The 18,120-nt window shown below is 34.5% G+C and overlaps 1 protein-coding gene across 1 annotated transcript in view; it reads left to right on the forward strand.

Moving 5' to 3' along the window:
* The window catches only part of COL24A1 (collagen type XXIV alpha 1 chain), a 350,400-nt gene that overhangs the window by 306,220 nt on the left and 26,060 nt on the right, over positions 1-18,120 (forward strand). The window contains exons 47-52 of the mRNA XM_070467179.1: positions 2,738-2,845; positions 4,458-4,565; positions 4,661-4,714; positions 5,261-5,323; positions 8,257-8,310; positions 12,918-12,953. Coding sequence (XP_070323280.1) covers positions 2,738-2,845; positions 4,458-4,565; positions 4,661-4,714; positions 5,261-5,323; positions 8,257-8,310; positions 12,918-12,953 — 423 coding nt within the window. The remainder of the gene's footprint in view (positions 1-2,737; positions 2,846-4,457; positions 4,566-4,660; positions 4,715-5,260; positions 5,324-8,256; positions 8,311-12,917; positions 12,954-18,120) is intronic.

Raw genomic sequence — 18,120 nt, forward strand, 5'->3', positions numbered from 1 at the left:
TTTTCTGTAAATATTAATAACTGTTTTTGAGTTTGCAAGGCAAAAAGCAAAATCAAGAGTATTGCTTAAGAACTTATGTAACAAGAAAGAAAATAAATTTTTATGGATTTTAAATATTGATTTTTGTGATACAAGTCTACTAATGAGAAAAACGGAATTCTTTTGCATGGGAGATAACATTTAGCTTATTACAGTTTCTTGTCATTAATATTTCATTTGTTAATGCTGACGTAATGATATTTTGCATGTCTTACATATTTCATCTTTGAACATTTTTTTCACATAGATATGTACTGCCAAATATTGCAGTTCATGAGCATATGATTTTAATCTAGCATATTCACTGCTTGGAAGGAATTTATAAAATTCTGCTAAGTTCTTCTCTTGGTAGTTGCCTTTTAGGCATGTCATTATGTTGTACATTAGTTATTTCCAGTTGAAGTTTCGGTTGAAACTCCTCGTATAGTTAAATTCATTTTGAAATAGAGAAATTTCTTGCATCTAGATCTGAAAAATGCTACTGAAAGTGTTTGAGCTCAGAATATCTACCCACCAAAAATTTTTGTGGAAATGGAGATCTCACTTGCTTTAATTTTTCAGAGGAAGTGTATAAAGCTGTTTGAACTACTTGTGATTCAAATAGTTGTCATCAAAATGATTTTATCACACTGTGTTTCACATGTGAGCATTATTTTGCCTTGCAGTTTTGGGTTGAATTCACAGATAAATATTGAATAAATCTTCAGCAAAATTTAATTTCTAAAACCATATATCATTAGTAATAGAGGTTGAGAGCAGTTCTAATACAAAAAAAAAAACAAACAAACAAACACTTGAGCCATCTCAAAAAGCCCAGTAAAACTTTATTCCTGCAAAGCCGTCAAACTGCTGCATGTTAGAGTCAAGAAATTCAGTTTCTATTTTGACAAAAAAATTCACAGAACCACTGAAAGTTAAATTTACAAGAGTCAGTGGAGTTCACTCGTGACAGTACTGGCTCAATAACATATTGTAGATTTAAGTATTTTCCTCAGAGTACCTGGTGGTGAATAAAATACAATGAATAATCATGGCTCTAAATATCTTAACTTTTTCACAAGCTTTGTTTATGTGTCTAGTTCATCTTTTTCTGATCTGTTGCTGTCAATCATCACATTGTAGCAGATTCCACATCAGGCTGTACTGATTTAGTTTTTTAACTTACTTGAAGTCACTCTTACCTATAATTATTCCACCAACTATTCATAGGGGTTAACTTTGCAGACACTTCAAACTCAGCATTGGTTCCTCAAATAAACAGTAGTATTGCTAACATCTATCGATTGATCAAGAGCCTAGGAAAACCACTTGGAAATATTTGCCTTGACTTTTAATTGACTATTGATAGTATTCCAGTGTCCTTGACATTTCAAGCAACTGTTCTTGCCAAAAGGCTAACAAACAAGTTTATTTTTGCTGCATGATTTAATTATCTATCAATAAGCGATTTTCATTGTTGGGCTAACAAATTTACCACTTATAAACTTCACTTTAGTTGCAACTCCATTTCAAATTTTTGAGAAGAATTTTTTATTATAATGAGATACTCCATTTTAGTTTTCCTAATTTTTCTGTTACATTTCTGTGAAGTGGGAATATTGTGTCAAGTGCTTGGTATAATAGTGTTGATGTATATAGTATTTTTTTAAGCACAGCTCTAGTGTCATCACATAATAAACACAAAACTTCGACATCTAGCTTGATCACAAAATAATCCACATTCCACTGTGCCTTAAAAATACAACATTCAAAGTTGACTTTTTTCTTCTTTTTTTTGTTTTGATACAGTGGATATGCAGTGATAATAAAATCTCACAGCAAGTCAATATATGTTCTGCTTAAAGCACTTGTCAATTTATAATTTGCAGTGCAACAATCAGAGGTGGGAAGTAATACGTGCCGTTGAGCCTCTGGTACAACTACTGAACTCTACCATTTTAGCACAAAACAGTCATAGACAATATATAAATGAATTAACTTTGTTTATAGATATGGAAACTATAATTTTATATAATTTCTATGTCTTGAAATGTTATTCTTCCTTTGATTTTTTTAAACATATGAAAATGTAATAACTATCCTTCACTCACAAGCTCTACAAAAATCCTTGTTTTAGGATTAGGCTTTGAGGAAATATTGTTTACTTACTTAACTTTATTTGTAATTAAGCTATTTGAAGCAAATTTTCTGGAATCATGCGATTGAAAGAGAATATTATTTTTTTAGTGAAATGTTAATATAATGTTATATAAGTTTCAAGTGTAAAATATAGTGATTTGGCATTTGTATATATTGAGAAATAATGACCACAATAAGAAGAATATCCTTCTTAAGGATACATTTATCAGTTATTAGAGTTGTCATGCACACCAGAGTGTAACACGAAAGGTTAGAATACAACAAACATGCTTCACATCTAAGCTCTTTAGTCAGGAGACACTGGTGGACTTTGTACTGCCTGGGTATTTTTATTTTAAAAACCCAAGACCATTACATTAACTATAATTAGAGATTTCAGGTAAGCCAAAACATCATTTAAGCATTTTGTCTATTTGCAAAAGCAGCCCAGGGTAACTCCCGAACTTGGGCAGTGTATCAGTGGCAGCCTTTCAGCACACCAATCCTTCCCTCACTTACTGAGCCTCTGGATGGATATCCTAAGAACTACTCCAGTCCTCATTTCTTATCTGTTTTTTAGGGCATCAGAGGCAGCCCAGGAAGAACAGGACTGACTGGGTCTCTAGGTCCTCAAGGAGCAAAGGGTTCGTCAGGCCCACCAGGAAGCCCAGGAGTTCAAGGCCCGAAGGTACTTGCATGTTCAGATGAATACGCAGTATTGACCATCTTTCCTGGCCCTGAGTTTATTGACTAGATCACAGGATGGTAAGATTGACAGCTTGTAATTAAATTTGGCCAGTAATAAAAAACACAAGAGGAAAAAAGGAGAGTGCATGGCCTTGACATAGCCATCTCCCATGATAGCCACAGAGCATGTAATTCGCTGGAACAACTTTTTAACCCAGGATTAGTGATGCTTTATAAAAATGTTCTTTGACTCATTTTGTCTCTCCTTCCTTTTCTGTCATCTACCTTCTCCAAAACAGAAAAATCTTATTTACTTCCAGTCACGTATTTTCTCAGGTACACTTCCTGTTCCACTAAGTCTGAACCTAACCAACTAATTAACAAATATGATAAGCACACAGGTTATTTCTTAAAGTAAAAGTGATAGTAATTGTCCTGCATTAATCTTCATTGCGAGGAGTGTTGTCACATGTTAATAGGCTTTCCATATAAAACCTCTCTTAGAAATATCTCAATGTATTGTAGATTTGACCCAGACAGCCAAGAGATTAGAGCAATATCTAATGCAGTTCCATAAAAGACCAGGATTAAGACATTGGCACCCTCATCATTATTATCTCTTAATTTGATTTTCAAGACTTCACTTCTAAAGAATTTTGAGGTATTCTGAAAAAGATGACTCAGCAACTTATTATTTACAATTTGAGCCTGTTAATGTTTATACCATGAATATCCCTTTCCACTTAAAAAAGATAGCTGAGAAAATGCTAAAATTGGGAAAAGAAATAAGATCACTACCTCTTTTGTGTGAATCTGGAAAAAAAAATAAAAAAGATCCAATTTGTCAAGTCCCAAAGCTATATCTTTATCTCAAGACAGTGAAGGATAATTTGCTAATCTGAAAGCTTTAGTCAGAGTTTACCAAGCATCATTTTTCATTACCTTATCTACAAATTGAACATGAGTTCTAAGTTTTAGAAATTGTAAAAGCTATTAAACAAAATAAAAATATATTTTAAAATACTTGACTTTTAAAAACAAAATAACAATAATTATATCTTTAAGAGGAACTTTTATGGGATAAAGAGGCTTGGTATCAAAGGAATCTTGGGAAACAGATAACGGAAATTTCTTAATGATGGAACTGAAAAAAATAATCATGGCAAAAACCAGGGTTCACATTCCAAGAGATTCTGCTCTGTTTGTGGTATCAGCTGAATCATCTCTGTATGGTAAAGAAAACACAGCAAAAGAATTTCCATTCAAATAAAACACAAGCTCCATCACATACAAACACCCCCGCACATACCACACCCTCCCTGTAGCCCCACTATCCTGCTCCCACACTTGCAGGCCCCCTCTCTCCTCCTCTTTCCATAGTCATGACCACAATCTCTGGAATTCTCTTTCCCCTACTGCCACATTCCTTGTTCATTGTAATCAAATATTATGTATGTGGAGAATATTGGTGGGGAGAATGATCATGCAGATTTTGACTTCCCCAGTGCCTTGTACTATGCTTGAGGATGGGCCAGAATTTAGGTTTCATTTTAAAATAATATGTTTATAGGTTCTAAAGTCAAGATTACCTTTCTTTTTTTTTTTGTCCATAGGGTGAACAAGGGCTGCCTGGTCAACCTGGAATTCCAGGTAAAAGAGGTTACCAGGGGGCACAAGGTGATCAAGGACCATGTGGAGAGTCTGGCATGAAAGGGCAACCTGTAGGTGCCAACTCAGAAATTCACTGAGCACTTATTATTCTGCATACCGGGCCACCATCATACAATAATGATAATCATTTCTATTCACATTACAGGGAGAACATGGTATTCAAGGTTTGACGGGTTTCCAAGGATTCCCAGGTCCCAAAGTATGCTTACATATTTTCAACTGGTCTCTAGTTATCTAGGAAAAAAAAAAACGTGTTGAAATACCAATATTTAATCTCTGACTTGAGCTTCTATTTTCTTTTTTAATCGGCAAAATTTCAGTTGGTATGGAATTATATAAGTGAGTTTTGAATGTTAATTTTATTTTCCTAGCAGTTTTATTGAATAATTTACTTCTGTATCTTCTGTTTTTCCAAGTATTTTACTATGAAAAATTTCAAACATACCATAATGTTGAGAGAATGAGTTAACATGCATATACCTATTACCTATATTCTACAATAACATTTTACTCACTTTATTATGTACCCATCCAACCAACTATTCCTATCTCCCTCTATCTTAGTCTAGTTTTGATGTATTTCAGACAGTTGTAGACCTCAGTACAATTCCTCCAAAATACTTCAGTCTGTACTCATTAACTATCATGTTCCATTTTTTTAAGGTCCAGTTCTTAATAGATTGGTACAAGGTTATTTCAAGTGTAAAATGTTCATATTTTGGCTTTTTTTAAATCATGCTTCTAGGGTCCCGAGGGAGATGCTGGCATTGTTGGAATATCAGGTCCTAAAGGCCCTGTTGGACAGAGGGTAAGTATGAAGCCATCTGCTTTCCCATATATTGTATTTCTTTGCTCATTGCAGGAATTAGGGTTATAAATTCTACAAATAATATACTTCAAATTAATAACTTAATAAAATTACTTTTAAAATAGAAATTCATTAGAGCACATGCAGAGAGGTTCTCAACCTCTGTTAGTTCATATATTAGTTTGAACAAAAGACCCTGCAGACCACCCATGCTTCTTGGTTCTTACTTTAAAAAAAGGGGGGGGGATTAATATGACTGCTGGATAATGTATTTATTAACTTACACCAGGAACAAAAACATAAAGTGGTTTCATGTTATAAGCATTAATATGACCAGGAACTGGAGACCACCCTCATGTACCACCTGGAGGAGACTTGTCTATGACCTGAGTTCCTCAGACCACACTTTGAAAAATGTTTCCCAATCGCTCTGCTCAGGGGTGGATATCCCTAGAGAGTGATGAGGAATTAATTAAAGAGTTGGAAAGATCAGGACTCAGAAGAACTCCAGTTAGCTGTTTAGTGCCTGAAATTGTAAACTGTAAAGAAAATAAATATTAATGGCATAGATAAGCTACCAGCAGTTATTGGTTATTTTTTTTTATTGGTTATTTTTGTTTCCTTGCTTTCTTAGTTTTGTTTTTATTAACCACACTCTCCTAATTGATGAGATGATCTGTAAACTATAGAGAAAAAAAAGGTTAAAAAAAAAAAGAAGCATTGGTTTGAATGTAGTAGTAGCTCCTCTATGACTAATGCAGGCAGCTTCTTTACCATCTGAACCACCAGGGAAGCCCCTCTATGACTGATAGCAGCTGCTAAAGCGGGGGTGGAGAGAGTTGAGAGAGAGGAAGGTGAGCAGTTCAGACATAAGAGGACTGAATCTTGAAGAACTTAACAACTGAAAACCACTGTCTTGTGCAAATATTAAATGAAAAGTCCATTTTTAGAAACCCTACACCCCTTCCCTAACTGTTCCAATAAATTGTTTTCCATAATACAAAATGCAGTGTTGTCATGGGAAATGTTTATTTATAGACCCCCCTCTCAATACTTCTCCAGGTGCAAATAAGTTCTCAGGTAATTAAATCTTTTCTTGATATTGTCAAAGAGAAGTTGGCTGCTTGTCTAGCCTCTGTCCTAAGCAGAGTCATACTAGGTGCTGTGTCTCTGTAAGCCAGGATCTAAGCCTATACTGCTTTGCAGCTCCAGAAATTTTATCAGCTCTACAATAATAAAGTTTTGGTAACTAGCTCACAAATAAATTATAATTGTAAATGTTCCTTTATTAAGTCATTATAGAGACAAGTGAAAAGTCTTGCTAGATTAATATTTAGCAAAAAGCTATTATGTACAAAATACTGGTGTTCAGTTTTTGTCCTTATATCATTTATTCCTTATAAAATCCCATGAGAGAAGCTATTATCTCTATTTTTCTGATAAGGAAACTAAATCTCCACAAGGTAATTTGCTGAATGTCATATATGGCTAGTATGTAAAGGAGTCATTATTTGAATCCACATCTGATTGACTGAATAATGTATTAGAGGTTGCTTGCTAGTTGCATGACTGAAAAGTAGAATGAATATTAAGTGACCTAGTGCCTAGTGCTTGCTCAATAACCAATATTTAGTGGTTAAATAAATTAATGTAGGATATCTAGATTAATTCTTATTCATTTCAAAGTTATGTTTAGGTAGTTAATACCATAGCACCTCATCTTTTGAACACATTTAGATAAAAATAAACAGTATTTTGCTCTTTGCTCTTTGGGTCTACTCTTTCTAGAGTTTATGTATACCTCTGAATTTTTAAAAAATAAATCATTGTTTCAGATAGATCATGGTCAAATTTATTAAAGCTTTACTGACTTTTTTTTCCAGTAATAAGTCAGTATAGAGGATATATTTGATTAGGTTAAGAAATCAAGCCTCTTGATTGTAAATCTTTGAGATTTGTGTACCATGTTATAAAATTATCACTTAAAGTAGATCTTCATGTTTAATGTGATTTCATTACATTTACTTTTTAGAGTATCGGATAATTTCTCTCATTCTAAGCCAACTTAATGTTAAAGTTTTTTATCAGTAGACTGCATAGCATTATAATTACCTCCATTGATAGTATTTTCTGTGCCTTGGCAGGAGATGGACAAAGAGAAAGCCTGTTAGATATTCACATTTATATATTCCAGGTCAAGTGGAGCTAGAGACACTGAAATTTGCAGCCAGTGGGAGTGGGAATAGGGGTTGAGGGAAAATAGCTAAAGTATTTTGTATTTATTAAGAAATGACAGGCTCCATCTTTGGGAGGCGTTGACTAGACATACAGCTTATTTAAAGTTATCTTCATAATCCAGTAGCAGCTTACACTTTGAAACTTGTTTTCACATTTAATTCTTACAATGGCCCTGTGATTTAGGCATTCTTATTTCTGATGAAGGAATCAGAAGTTTAATTGGTCATAAGGATGCCCTCTGGTCCTTTCCCATAATTTCTATCAACTCCACGCTGTATGCCACTCAGACAGTTGCTCCTTCAACATCTGTAAATAAATTTATTTAAAATTATTTACATGACCCTCTGTAGTCTTCTTTTAAAGCAATTGCATTTGTTATGCAATGACATACATATAAAATGGCATCATTGAAACTTATCACCAAATAAAAATTGCAATACTGATTTCCCAGCTTGTTAGAAATTATAGTTTAATTCTCCTCCATGGAAAATTATAATAATATGCAGAATTTATTCAGATCAAAATTACTATGATTTCTGCTAACATCATAAGGTTTTGTAATAAAAACTGGAATTATGTGGACATGGACTATTTTGCTATTGTGCAAGACATTTTCTAGAATTTTTCTGAATTATACTGGCAATGAAACTGACTTGTTTTCTTTTCTTTTCTTTTCTTTTTTTTAATCTCTACAGGGAAACACTGGCCCCTTTGGCAAAGAAGGTATAATAGGTCCAACAGGTAGAACTGTAAGTTCGTTGCAATACAGGTCTTTTTTTTTCCATTTTCTTTTCTTTTTTAATTTAATCCTATTCCAGAGTAATCCACAAGGAATCACTCTGGGTATTTGAGAAGCAAGGGCAAAAATGTACATTTTCATCTAAAAGTTACTCCTAAGAATTAAGAGATCAAATGTAATGAAGAAGATACATATAGTGAGGTAGGCACTTAACACTGGAATGAGAAAGGAAAATAGAACTGGTCGGGGGAGAGGGGTTGAGCATCATAATCAGGAAAGCAATAAAAAGAATATTTTCTGAAAGAGAGAGAGTAAGAAAAGATAGACATCCAAGATTTGAGTCTTTAAAAGTACTCACTCTTATAAAAGAAAGAAATAGTTGGTGGAAATAGCAGAAAACCCAGAAAAGCACAAGATTAAGGTCAGTTTCCAGAAAGGAGTAGCTAACAGTGATCTTTAAGAGGATAAATTGCAGCAGAAGATGGAGTACAGCTTGCACTGAGGAAGGAAGTAAATAAAAATATGTAATAATAACTTTTCTCAAATTCTTAAGAAGACTTTGGAGCATGTATGGTTATTTGCATTCAGGACAGGAGTAAACATGAATTTATGAAGGTTCACTTCGTTATTTAAGATGATACAGGCAGTGAATAACATAGATATTTCCTACTTCAAGAGCAGTGCTCTTTCTACTCCATTCAAGCAATATCTGGAGAGGAAGTTGAGAGAGTTAACGTATGCCAGTGACTTAGGGAATCTTTGCTATGAAATAAAATAGGAAAATAAGACAGTGAATGGTGAGGTAGTCATGGGAGGGTTTTACAAAACTAAATAGTGTAAACACACAAGAGGAAAATTGAGACTTGGAAAGGAAAGATTCATTCTCTGCAAGGAATCAGTATTTTGAATCATTTGAAAGTGTGATATATAGAGAGACCAGAGTTTAAAAATATAAAACAGAATCCTTCAAATATTAAGTGTTAGTATTCTCATTGATAAATTTAGAGAAGAATTCACCATCAAAGTTATTGGCTTTTTTATTTTTTAAAAAACAAAGTGTGTAACTCACTATTTCTCTAGATTTGCAGCATTTACGACTCAGAGCTATATAGTCTAAGTGGGAGGTTGTAAGTGGGAGAAGTCTCATATTTCAGTGGGTGGTTCTTCTGCAAGCTAAGGAACACATACTGTTCTGATTATGAAATGATTGTTCTCTTCCATCAAAAATGTGAAGTATTAATTGGTCAAGGAAAATATGATAAAGAAGTGGCTCAATTAAAATATCTCACTGTGTTTTGTTTAGATAGTTCTTAAAGGCCCTTATAATGTTCAGCATGCACATCAAATTTTTTCCATCTTCTATTTTTTTCTATTCTCAGAAGAAACTTCTAAGGAAAGTTCACTATGAAAGAATAAGCATTTGAGAATGGTCAAAACACACTGTGGAAAAAAATCGTGGTGGGGGATGGAGGACTTGCTCTTCCAAATAAGAAAACATTATTTCAAAGTCTTTGTAAATGAAACTATGTGGTAGTACAAACAATAGATCATTGTAGCAGTTTCAAGCCTGGAATTAGGTCTTAGACTACATGGGAATTTAATTATAAGGAAAATGGTATATCAGTATGATTTGGGCTGCAAGTAATAGGAACCCTAAATCAAACTGCCTTTAACAATAAGGAAACTTATATTTTACTATGGGAATCTCAGAGTTAGGAAGGGCTTCAGATTTGGTGTATTTGGTGACTTAACCTTGTTATCCGAGACCATTTCCACATCTCTATTCTGCCATCCTAAATGTTATCTTCATAATTAGGTTTAGGGCAAATGACTACAATTTCTCAGTTATCACATCTAGATATAATTATCCAAAGTGAAAAAGTGATCTATATCCCTGTCTTGGGAAAAATAAAACTTTTCAAGAATTCTCCCATATTTATTTTTCATGTCTTTTGATCAACCACATACCCATTCCTACCCCAGTGATTGGGAAGGAGGACAAAATTCCTTTTAGTCTTACTACTGCTGTATGAAATTGGAAGCCTATTTCACCCAATTTTTTAAAAATCTCTGATGAACTTTTTAAAAAAAGGAAAGAAAGAAAAGAAGCAATTAAAAATCTTAGAAAAAATAGGAAGCCAAAGTATAGCTTAAGGATTGGGGAGACCTTTATTTGTTGTTCAGTGACTAAGCTGTGTCCCACTCTTGTGACCCCATGAACTGCAGCACAGCAGGCTTCCCTGTCCTTCACTGTCCCCTGGAGTTTGCTCAAACTCATGTCCAGTGAGTCAGTGATGCTATCTAACCTTCTCAACCTCTGCCACTTCATCTGAAAACTATGAAAGAACATAAAGATATTTGAATACTTTAAATTTTTTAAATTTTGTATGGGAAAAGATTCCATAAATAAAACCAATACAATTGGGAAAAAGTAATTGCAAAGCAAACAATGTATAATGGGTTAATATATAAGCTTTATAAATTGGTATCAAAAGAAAACTTAGAGAAATGAACAAATCAAAAGGTCAGTAACTATCTGAAAAGGTATTCTCCTAACTTTTAGTCAGAGAAACTTAAATTGAAGTAATAATGAGATATTGCATCTAATCTCTCAGAAAAGGCTGCAGGGAGAGTAGTATGTTTGTTAGAAATGTGAATTACAGCCTTTCTAAAAAGATATTTGTTAAAATAAATGTACATATATGCTATGACCAAGAAGTTCCACTTTGAGGAATTTGTCCCATAGAAATAAAAGTACTGAATACACTAAGGAAATTTAACAAAGATTGTTTTTCTTTCACAACACCATTTGTATTGGGGGGAAAAGTATGAAATAACATGAATGCTCATCTGTAGAAGAATGGTTGAGTAAACTGTGATCTGGACACTTAGTGGAATATTATGAAACTTAGAAAGAATTTATATCTAGTTTGGCTGACTGTTGTTTCATGATGTATTATTTAGCATGAAATGTATCATGCATAAAAGAGTATATGATATCAGCATTATAAAATATGACCAATCACCCCATCCACATAGAAACACATTTTTCAATATTTGATTAGAAAAAGAATACAGATTTTTACCAAGTCAATACTGGATTAGAGGTGGGAGAGAGTGTAAAAAGAAGTTCCGTAAAGCTACCTTAAAAATCAGCTTTTTAAAGTTGGTCTTGTTTAGTCACTAAGTCATGCCCATCTCTTTGCAACTCTATGAACTGTAGCCCACCAGACTCCTCTGTCCATGGAATTCTCCAGGGAAGAATATTGGAGTGGTTTTGTGGCCACTTCCTTCTCCAGAGGATCTTCTTGACCCAAGGACTGAACCTGGTTCACCTACTTGGCAAGCAGATTCTCTACCACTGAGCCACCAGGGAAGCCCTTTTTAAAATTTAATACCTAGTTTAAAATGAATTAAATACAAGATAGGAAACACAAAATAAGTAATATATTGTGATTAGATAATGATATGGTATTTTTAGCCTGCAGGATTAACAAAAAGTGATAGTATATTAGAGCATGTGTCAGGAAAAAAAAAATACATACACTCCTGTATATTGCAAGTATAAGTGCATTTTCAAAGAAGCTTTCTGAAGGACAATTTTTATTAAAACAAATTTTGAGTGCCAAGATATTCATCACAGTGTTGTCTATCATGACAAAAATTAGAAAAAGAAATATATAATAGGCAATTTATTTTAAATATTATTATAGGTTTTTAAATACTGGTAAACATTATAGTTATGTGGGAATTGTGGGTTGATACAGAGAAGCATTAATATTTTGAGGGTGCATATTCATGTTACAGAAAAGATGAATAGTATTATTTCATTTTTTAATGAAAAAATACATATGCAATTTCCACAAGGATGAACATGAAAATAGTAACAGAAATAACAGTAGTTCCAGCAACAGCACGTGCACATGGAACATTTACTGAAATAAACCATGTTTTAGATCATAAAACAAATTTTATTACACTTAAAAGAGTAGAAGCCATATAAGGTATGTTCTCTGGCCATAATGGAATTAAACTAAGAATTAGTAAACTAGAAAGATAATAGGAAAAGCGCCAAACACTTGAAAGTTAAACTTCATACTTATAAACAATTCATGGACCCGAGTGTCTCAAAGAAAGTTAGAAAATATTTTGAACTGAATGAAAGTATATACAACATTTCAAAATTTATAGGATGTAGCTCAGAAGGAGGATTTTAAAAAAGATGATAAAAGAGTAGAAGGAAACCACCCTGGAAGCAAGGTTTTAAAAGGCCGAGGAAAACAGATATAGAAGAATTTAATCTGTTAATTTCCTTTCTAAATTATTTTGCATTTGATTATCATATCAGCTGCTTTGACTTAACTGAATGAATAAGTAGCATAACATCTCACTTTAAAGTAAGACTAGGAATAGCAAAACAGATATGATGAATCAATACAGTGTATTTGTTTTTGTTTTGCTTCGCTTAACATAAGAAAAGAAAACTAGAATTTATGTAAATTTAACTAAATAAGTCTTGCTAGATAAGGAAAAAAAAACCATAAATTATCATGTTTCTGTATACAGCCTCAAGCACATTTGATAAAAAATAAACTAACATTTTCTTTTGTCTTTCAGGGACCCAGAGGTGAAAAGGGCTTTAGGGGCGAAACTGTAAGTTTATCTAAATTTGTGGTTATAGTATCACTTGTCACTGTTTTAAGCTCCATGAGAGCAAGGACTTCTTTTGAGTTTTTCATTATGACATCTCTGATACTTGTGGAGTGAAAATAAAATTATAATTTTCAGGAAGTAGACCTCACCTATATCATGTATTGCAGTGAATCTTGGTAAGCCCTAATATTTAAGAACCTGCCAGTCACATTCTTTCCAAATCACTGTGTGAAATGGAATATTTTGCCTTGTCATGCATCAGAAGAGGAGGTGTAAGCTTTCTACACTGGTGCCAGAACAGGAGGACTGTTGAGTCACTTTAGATACATGCCACTAGATTCAGTCAGAACCCTAGAGGGCTGCAAAGCAGAAGCAGCTCATTAGTTGTATATTTCTGGAATTCCATAACCGTCTGACAGGAAAACCCAAACGAACTTTTTGTTCAACCCAATATATTTCAGCCACCTGGAAACAATGGTGAGTGGATGGCAAAATGTACACAGCATTTTCACACTAAGTGACTTACCCTGGCACTGTTTCTTACTTTTCTAGAATGTCAGTTCTTCCAAGTTAAAGAAGATACTTTGTAAAGGGGCCACTTGACAGCAGAACTTATTACAGCAGCAGCATAAACAGAGGGCAGGCATGGAGTGAAGTGAGGGGTATTGAAGCCAGGTACAGAAGGCACATAGGAATAAACTGGAAGACAGCAGTAAAGCCTTGCTTATGAGGTAATGAGATTACATAGTGACAGCTGAGATTTTTTGCTTTTCACCATAGGGGTATGCTTGGGGCTCGGACTAAGTAAACTGTAGTTATATTAGTTTGCTGGAAAATGGAATTTATGTGAGTTTTAGACAGCTGAAGAATTCTCAAAGGGCATTAAAATACATGTATTTAATTTGTCCCTTATATTTTCTCAGCAGACTTACTGTAGCAGGAAGCAAGAGTGTTCATACACAGTGAAGGTATACACCCCAGGAGCAGTGGAGAGGAGAACAAAAAAGCAAGGAGGCTTGACAGAGACAGGCCGTTTTCCATACCTGTCGCCAACTTCCTCCCTGGTCTATTCTCTGCTATTACTGTGGTTAGAGCATAAGCTCTGTCAAGAGTAGGATGCCTCGAGTAGCTGTGACAGTGATTGTCATAGGCATTTCATGTGCAAAAAAATTCAGTGGCTCTGATGGATTACCGTATATACATATATTCCAAATTCAGTGGACTAAGCCTGAAATCTCTGATTGCATTAATAGAGATATGGCATCTAGAATAAAGCAGATAATGATACCAGTCATTCCCAAAGGGGAACATGGACAAAATTAAAACACATTCAGAGAAGGATTTTCTCAGATCAGTGATGTAACAAGGAGCCCAGTCATCGCCTCTCCTTGTTCTCTTTGCTCTCTCTTCACTTCCTGGGTTTTGCACCTGCTTTGTCTTGCCCAGTTCTTTACCCCTGTAGTTCCTACTCATCTTCAGGTTGCAATTTAATTTGCTGGAGGTAGATTTGCTGATTTTAGCTTCACCCAGTTGCCACCCATGGACATAAAGTTAGTCCCCAGGACCTAGTGCAATGCCTGGCAACTGTTCGTTAGTCCTTACTTAAATGTTCTCTTATCAGATTGGATCTTCCAGACCAACCCTATGTAAAACAGCAATGCCTCCACCTGCCTGAGATTCCTTATCTTTCCTTAACCTGTCGCCTTAAAACCTGACATACTGCATATCTACTTCATTTTCTGCTTATTACATTTCCCCTCCCTAGAATACAGATGAGGGGAGATACAATATTTGAATTTTAAATATTTGAAAGGAAGAGAGAATACGTATAATGAGTAACTCTAGAGGATAAAATTTAAATGATTTATTTATTGAATTTCCAATGTCTGTGTTAAGCTCTCTGAGAGACAGTGAGTTCCCTGAGGGCATGAAGTGTATTTGATACCATCTAATTCCCAGTGTGTTATAATACCCAGCACATAATTATCACAAAGTATATATAGATTGAGTAGTGAATGGAATGCTGGAGTGAATTTCAGCGCAGTATAATATTGAGCTGCTTTAAAACAAATGGTTTTGTGAAATAGTGTGTCTCAAGCAGTCTCATGACTGTCTCTCTGAGTTTCCTGCACTGGTATTTCTGCACTGCGTAGGGAATTGGAATACATACCTTTAAACTCCCTTCCAGCTCTCAGTCTACGATTCTAACAAAAAGAAAATTAATAAGCCCTTCATACAGCACATGTTAGTTCCAGTCAAATCAGATTTCTATTCTGAATCCTTCAAGATGTACCACTTTCTCCTTACCAACTCTACTGACCTTATCTCTGTTCTTTGGAACATGCTTACTTTTTATCTAGAGAATTCTTTCACCTGCTCTTTAAATGACTGGTTCTTATCTCATTATTCAGGTCTGTGTTCAAACATCATCTTAGAGAAGCCTTTCATGGCTATGTGTTCTTGTTACTCCTGGTCATTCTCCTTCACAATATTCCTGTTTTGTTTTATTGATAGCAGTTAGTGCTATTTGAAAGTATTCATTTTCTATCTCTGTTAGAATATAAACTTCTTGAGAGCAGAGAACTTTGATACACTGGTTATCAGTGTCCAGAATAAAACCTACCACATAGTAGATAGTGTTTGAGAAATGAACTGATAAATAAATAAATGCTGTTCCCTAAAATTAAAAAGTGGAGGTTTCTTAAAAAACTGGAAATAGTACTGCCATATGACCCAGCAATCCCACTCCTGGGCATACACACCGAGGAAACCAGATCTGAAAGAGACATGTGCACCCCAGTGTTCATCACAGCACTGTTTATAATAGCCAGGACATGGAAGCAACCTAGATGCCCATCAGCAGATGAATGGATAAGGAAGCTGTGGTACATATACACCATGGAATATTACTCAGCCATTAGAAAGAATTCATTTGAATCAGTTCTAATGAGATGGATGAAACTGGAGCCCATTATACAGAGTAAAGTAAGCCAGAAAGATGAAGACCAATACAGTATACTAACACATATATATGGAATTTAGAAAGATGGTAATGATAACCCTATATGCAAAACAGAAAAAGAGACACAGATGTACAGAACAGAATTTTGGACTCTGTGGGAGAAGGCGAGGGTGGGATGTTTTGAGAGAACAACATCGAAACATGTATATTATCTACAGTGAAACAGATTACCAGCCCAGGTTGGATGCATGAGACAAGTGCTCGGGCCTGGTGCACTGGGAAGACCCAGAGGGATCGGGTAGAGAGGGAGGTGGAAGAGGGGATCGGGATGGGGAATACGTGTAAATCCATGGCTGATTCATGTCAATGTATGACAAAACCCACTACAATATTGTAAAGTAATTAGCCTCCAACTAATAAAAATAAATGGAAAAAAAAGTTAATAACTACTTCCAGGTCTAGCTGGTAAAGTAACATTTCCTGAATTAACATACTCCTTAATCTTTTGCTCTGTGGGTTACCGTGAGTGTGTATGTGCTAAGTCGCTTCAGTCATGTCCAACTCTTTTCAATCCTATGGACCATAGCCTGGCAGGCTCCTCTGTCCATGGGATTCTCCAGGCAAGAATACTGGAGTGGGTTGCCATTTCCTTCACCAGGGGATCTTCCCGACCCAGGAATTGAACCACATCTCCTGCATTGGCAGGCAGATTCTTTACCACTAGCACCACATAGGAAGCCCGTGGTTGCCATAGTTCTCTTCAGAAACAGTATAAACTCAGTCCCAAAGTGGGGGACACAGTGTAGGTAGTAAAATTAGCTACTGAAAAATAGGGTTAATTGGCACATTAGAATTATTATTCTGTTTTCATTGTTGAATAAACTAGTATTAAATATCTTTTCATCACCTCTTTTCCTTTGATTCCATTATGATTTAAGGAGCTTTATAGAAGTAATCTTTTAATTCCTAGAGACCATCTGCAATTAATACATAAAACCTTTAGTTAAACCCTCTTCTGCTTTCATCCTATGGAAAAACTTAGTTACATTTCTTATACTCTCATTAGGACTTTTTCAGTATATGCCATATATTTGTTTTCTTAAAGGGAATGGTTTAAATAATTGACTTTCTAAAGATTCCTAATGAGCCACTGTGTTTCAGAATGTAATACCATCAAGGGGTTCAGCCTCAAATAATACTAGTACATGGAGCATTTGGGGAATGAATTTCATTAACCAAGACCTATTTTTTTGTTTGTTTGTTTGTTTGTTTGTTTTTTTACCAAGACCTATTTTATTGGGACAAATATGACATTCTTTGTACAAAGATCAGAATCACAACAGTCTGTTGGCTTTATAAATCTTATTTTTAGTTAAGCTGCTATAAGAATTTATAAAGCTATGCTGTTCTTACCAAGTCTTGTCCAAGACCAAATCATGATTCAGTGCCTTAAAAATAGAGGGGGGAGCTCATTACACAACATATGAAAAGTATACCTATTAGTGTGAATTTGGATTTCCTGGTTAGGAAGCTTTATATCTTCCACAGTTTAACATTGGTAACTATAGTAATGACCCCAAATAAGTCCTACACCACTAAGAGAACTATTTCTATATTCCTTTACATGAAAGACTTACTTTTCTATTCTATATTTGTCCCATGTCTGTTTCCCTGTGGACTGTTTTAAAAATAAGTCCCTGGATTCATAAATACATGCTCAACTGAGTCAGAGTTTGATGACATCCTGAGAAAACTCCATAGTGGGTAGCACTACAATTCCCATCTCTCCCTCTTCTTCAGAACTATCATGTTAATAGCAAATTAATCCTGAAAGCTTATAAAAATCTCTTGATTTTCATGAGAGCCTCAAAAACATTTAGAACATTATTGAGTAATACTTGATAAGTAAGTAATGCAAAGAGGATTGCTGGAAATATTGGGATAAATTATTTTAAAAGTTTAACTCATACTAGAAGTAATATACTAGTGTCAGTCATCCAAAAACAGTTTTGATGAAATATCACAATCTGAAACATTTGACTTAAAGCCACAGAAGTAGAAAAAAATGAAAAGCATCCAGCATGAATTTTTAGATTAGCTGCTTCATTTTCATATTGTATTTAATGAAAATTAACAAAATCTTGGAGAGTTTCATTAACACTTTTTCAAATATTACATCTAAATGTTTCACAATTCTCGATTAGC

Source organism: Odocoileus virginianus, chromosome 5 (assembly GCF_023699985.2).
Source record: "Odocoileus virginianus isolate 20LAN1187 ecotype Illinois chromosome 5, Ovbor_1.2, whole genome shotgun sequence".
NCBI lineage: Eukaryota > Metazoa > Chordata > Mammalia > Artiodactyla > Cervidae > Odocoileus > Odocoileus virginianus.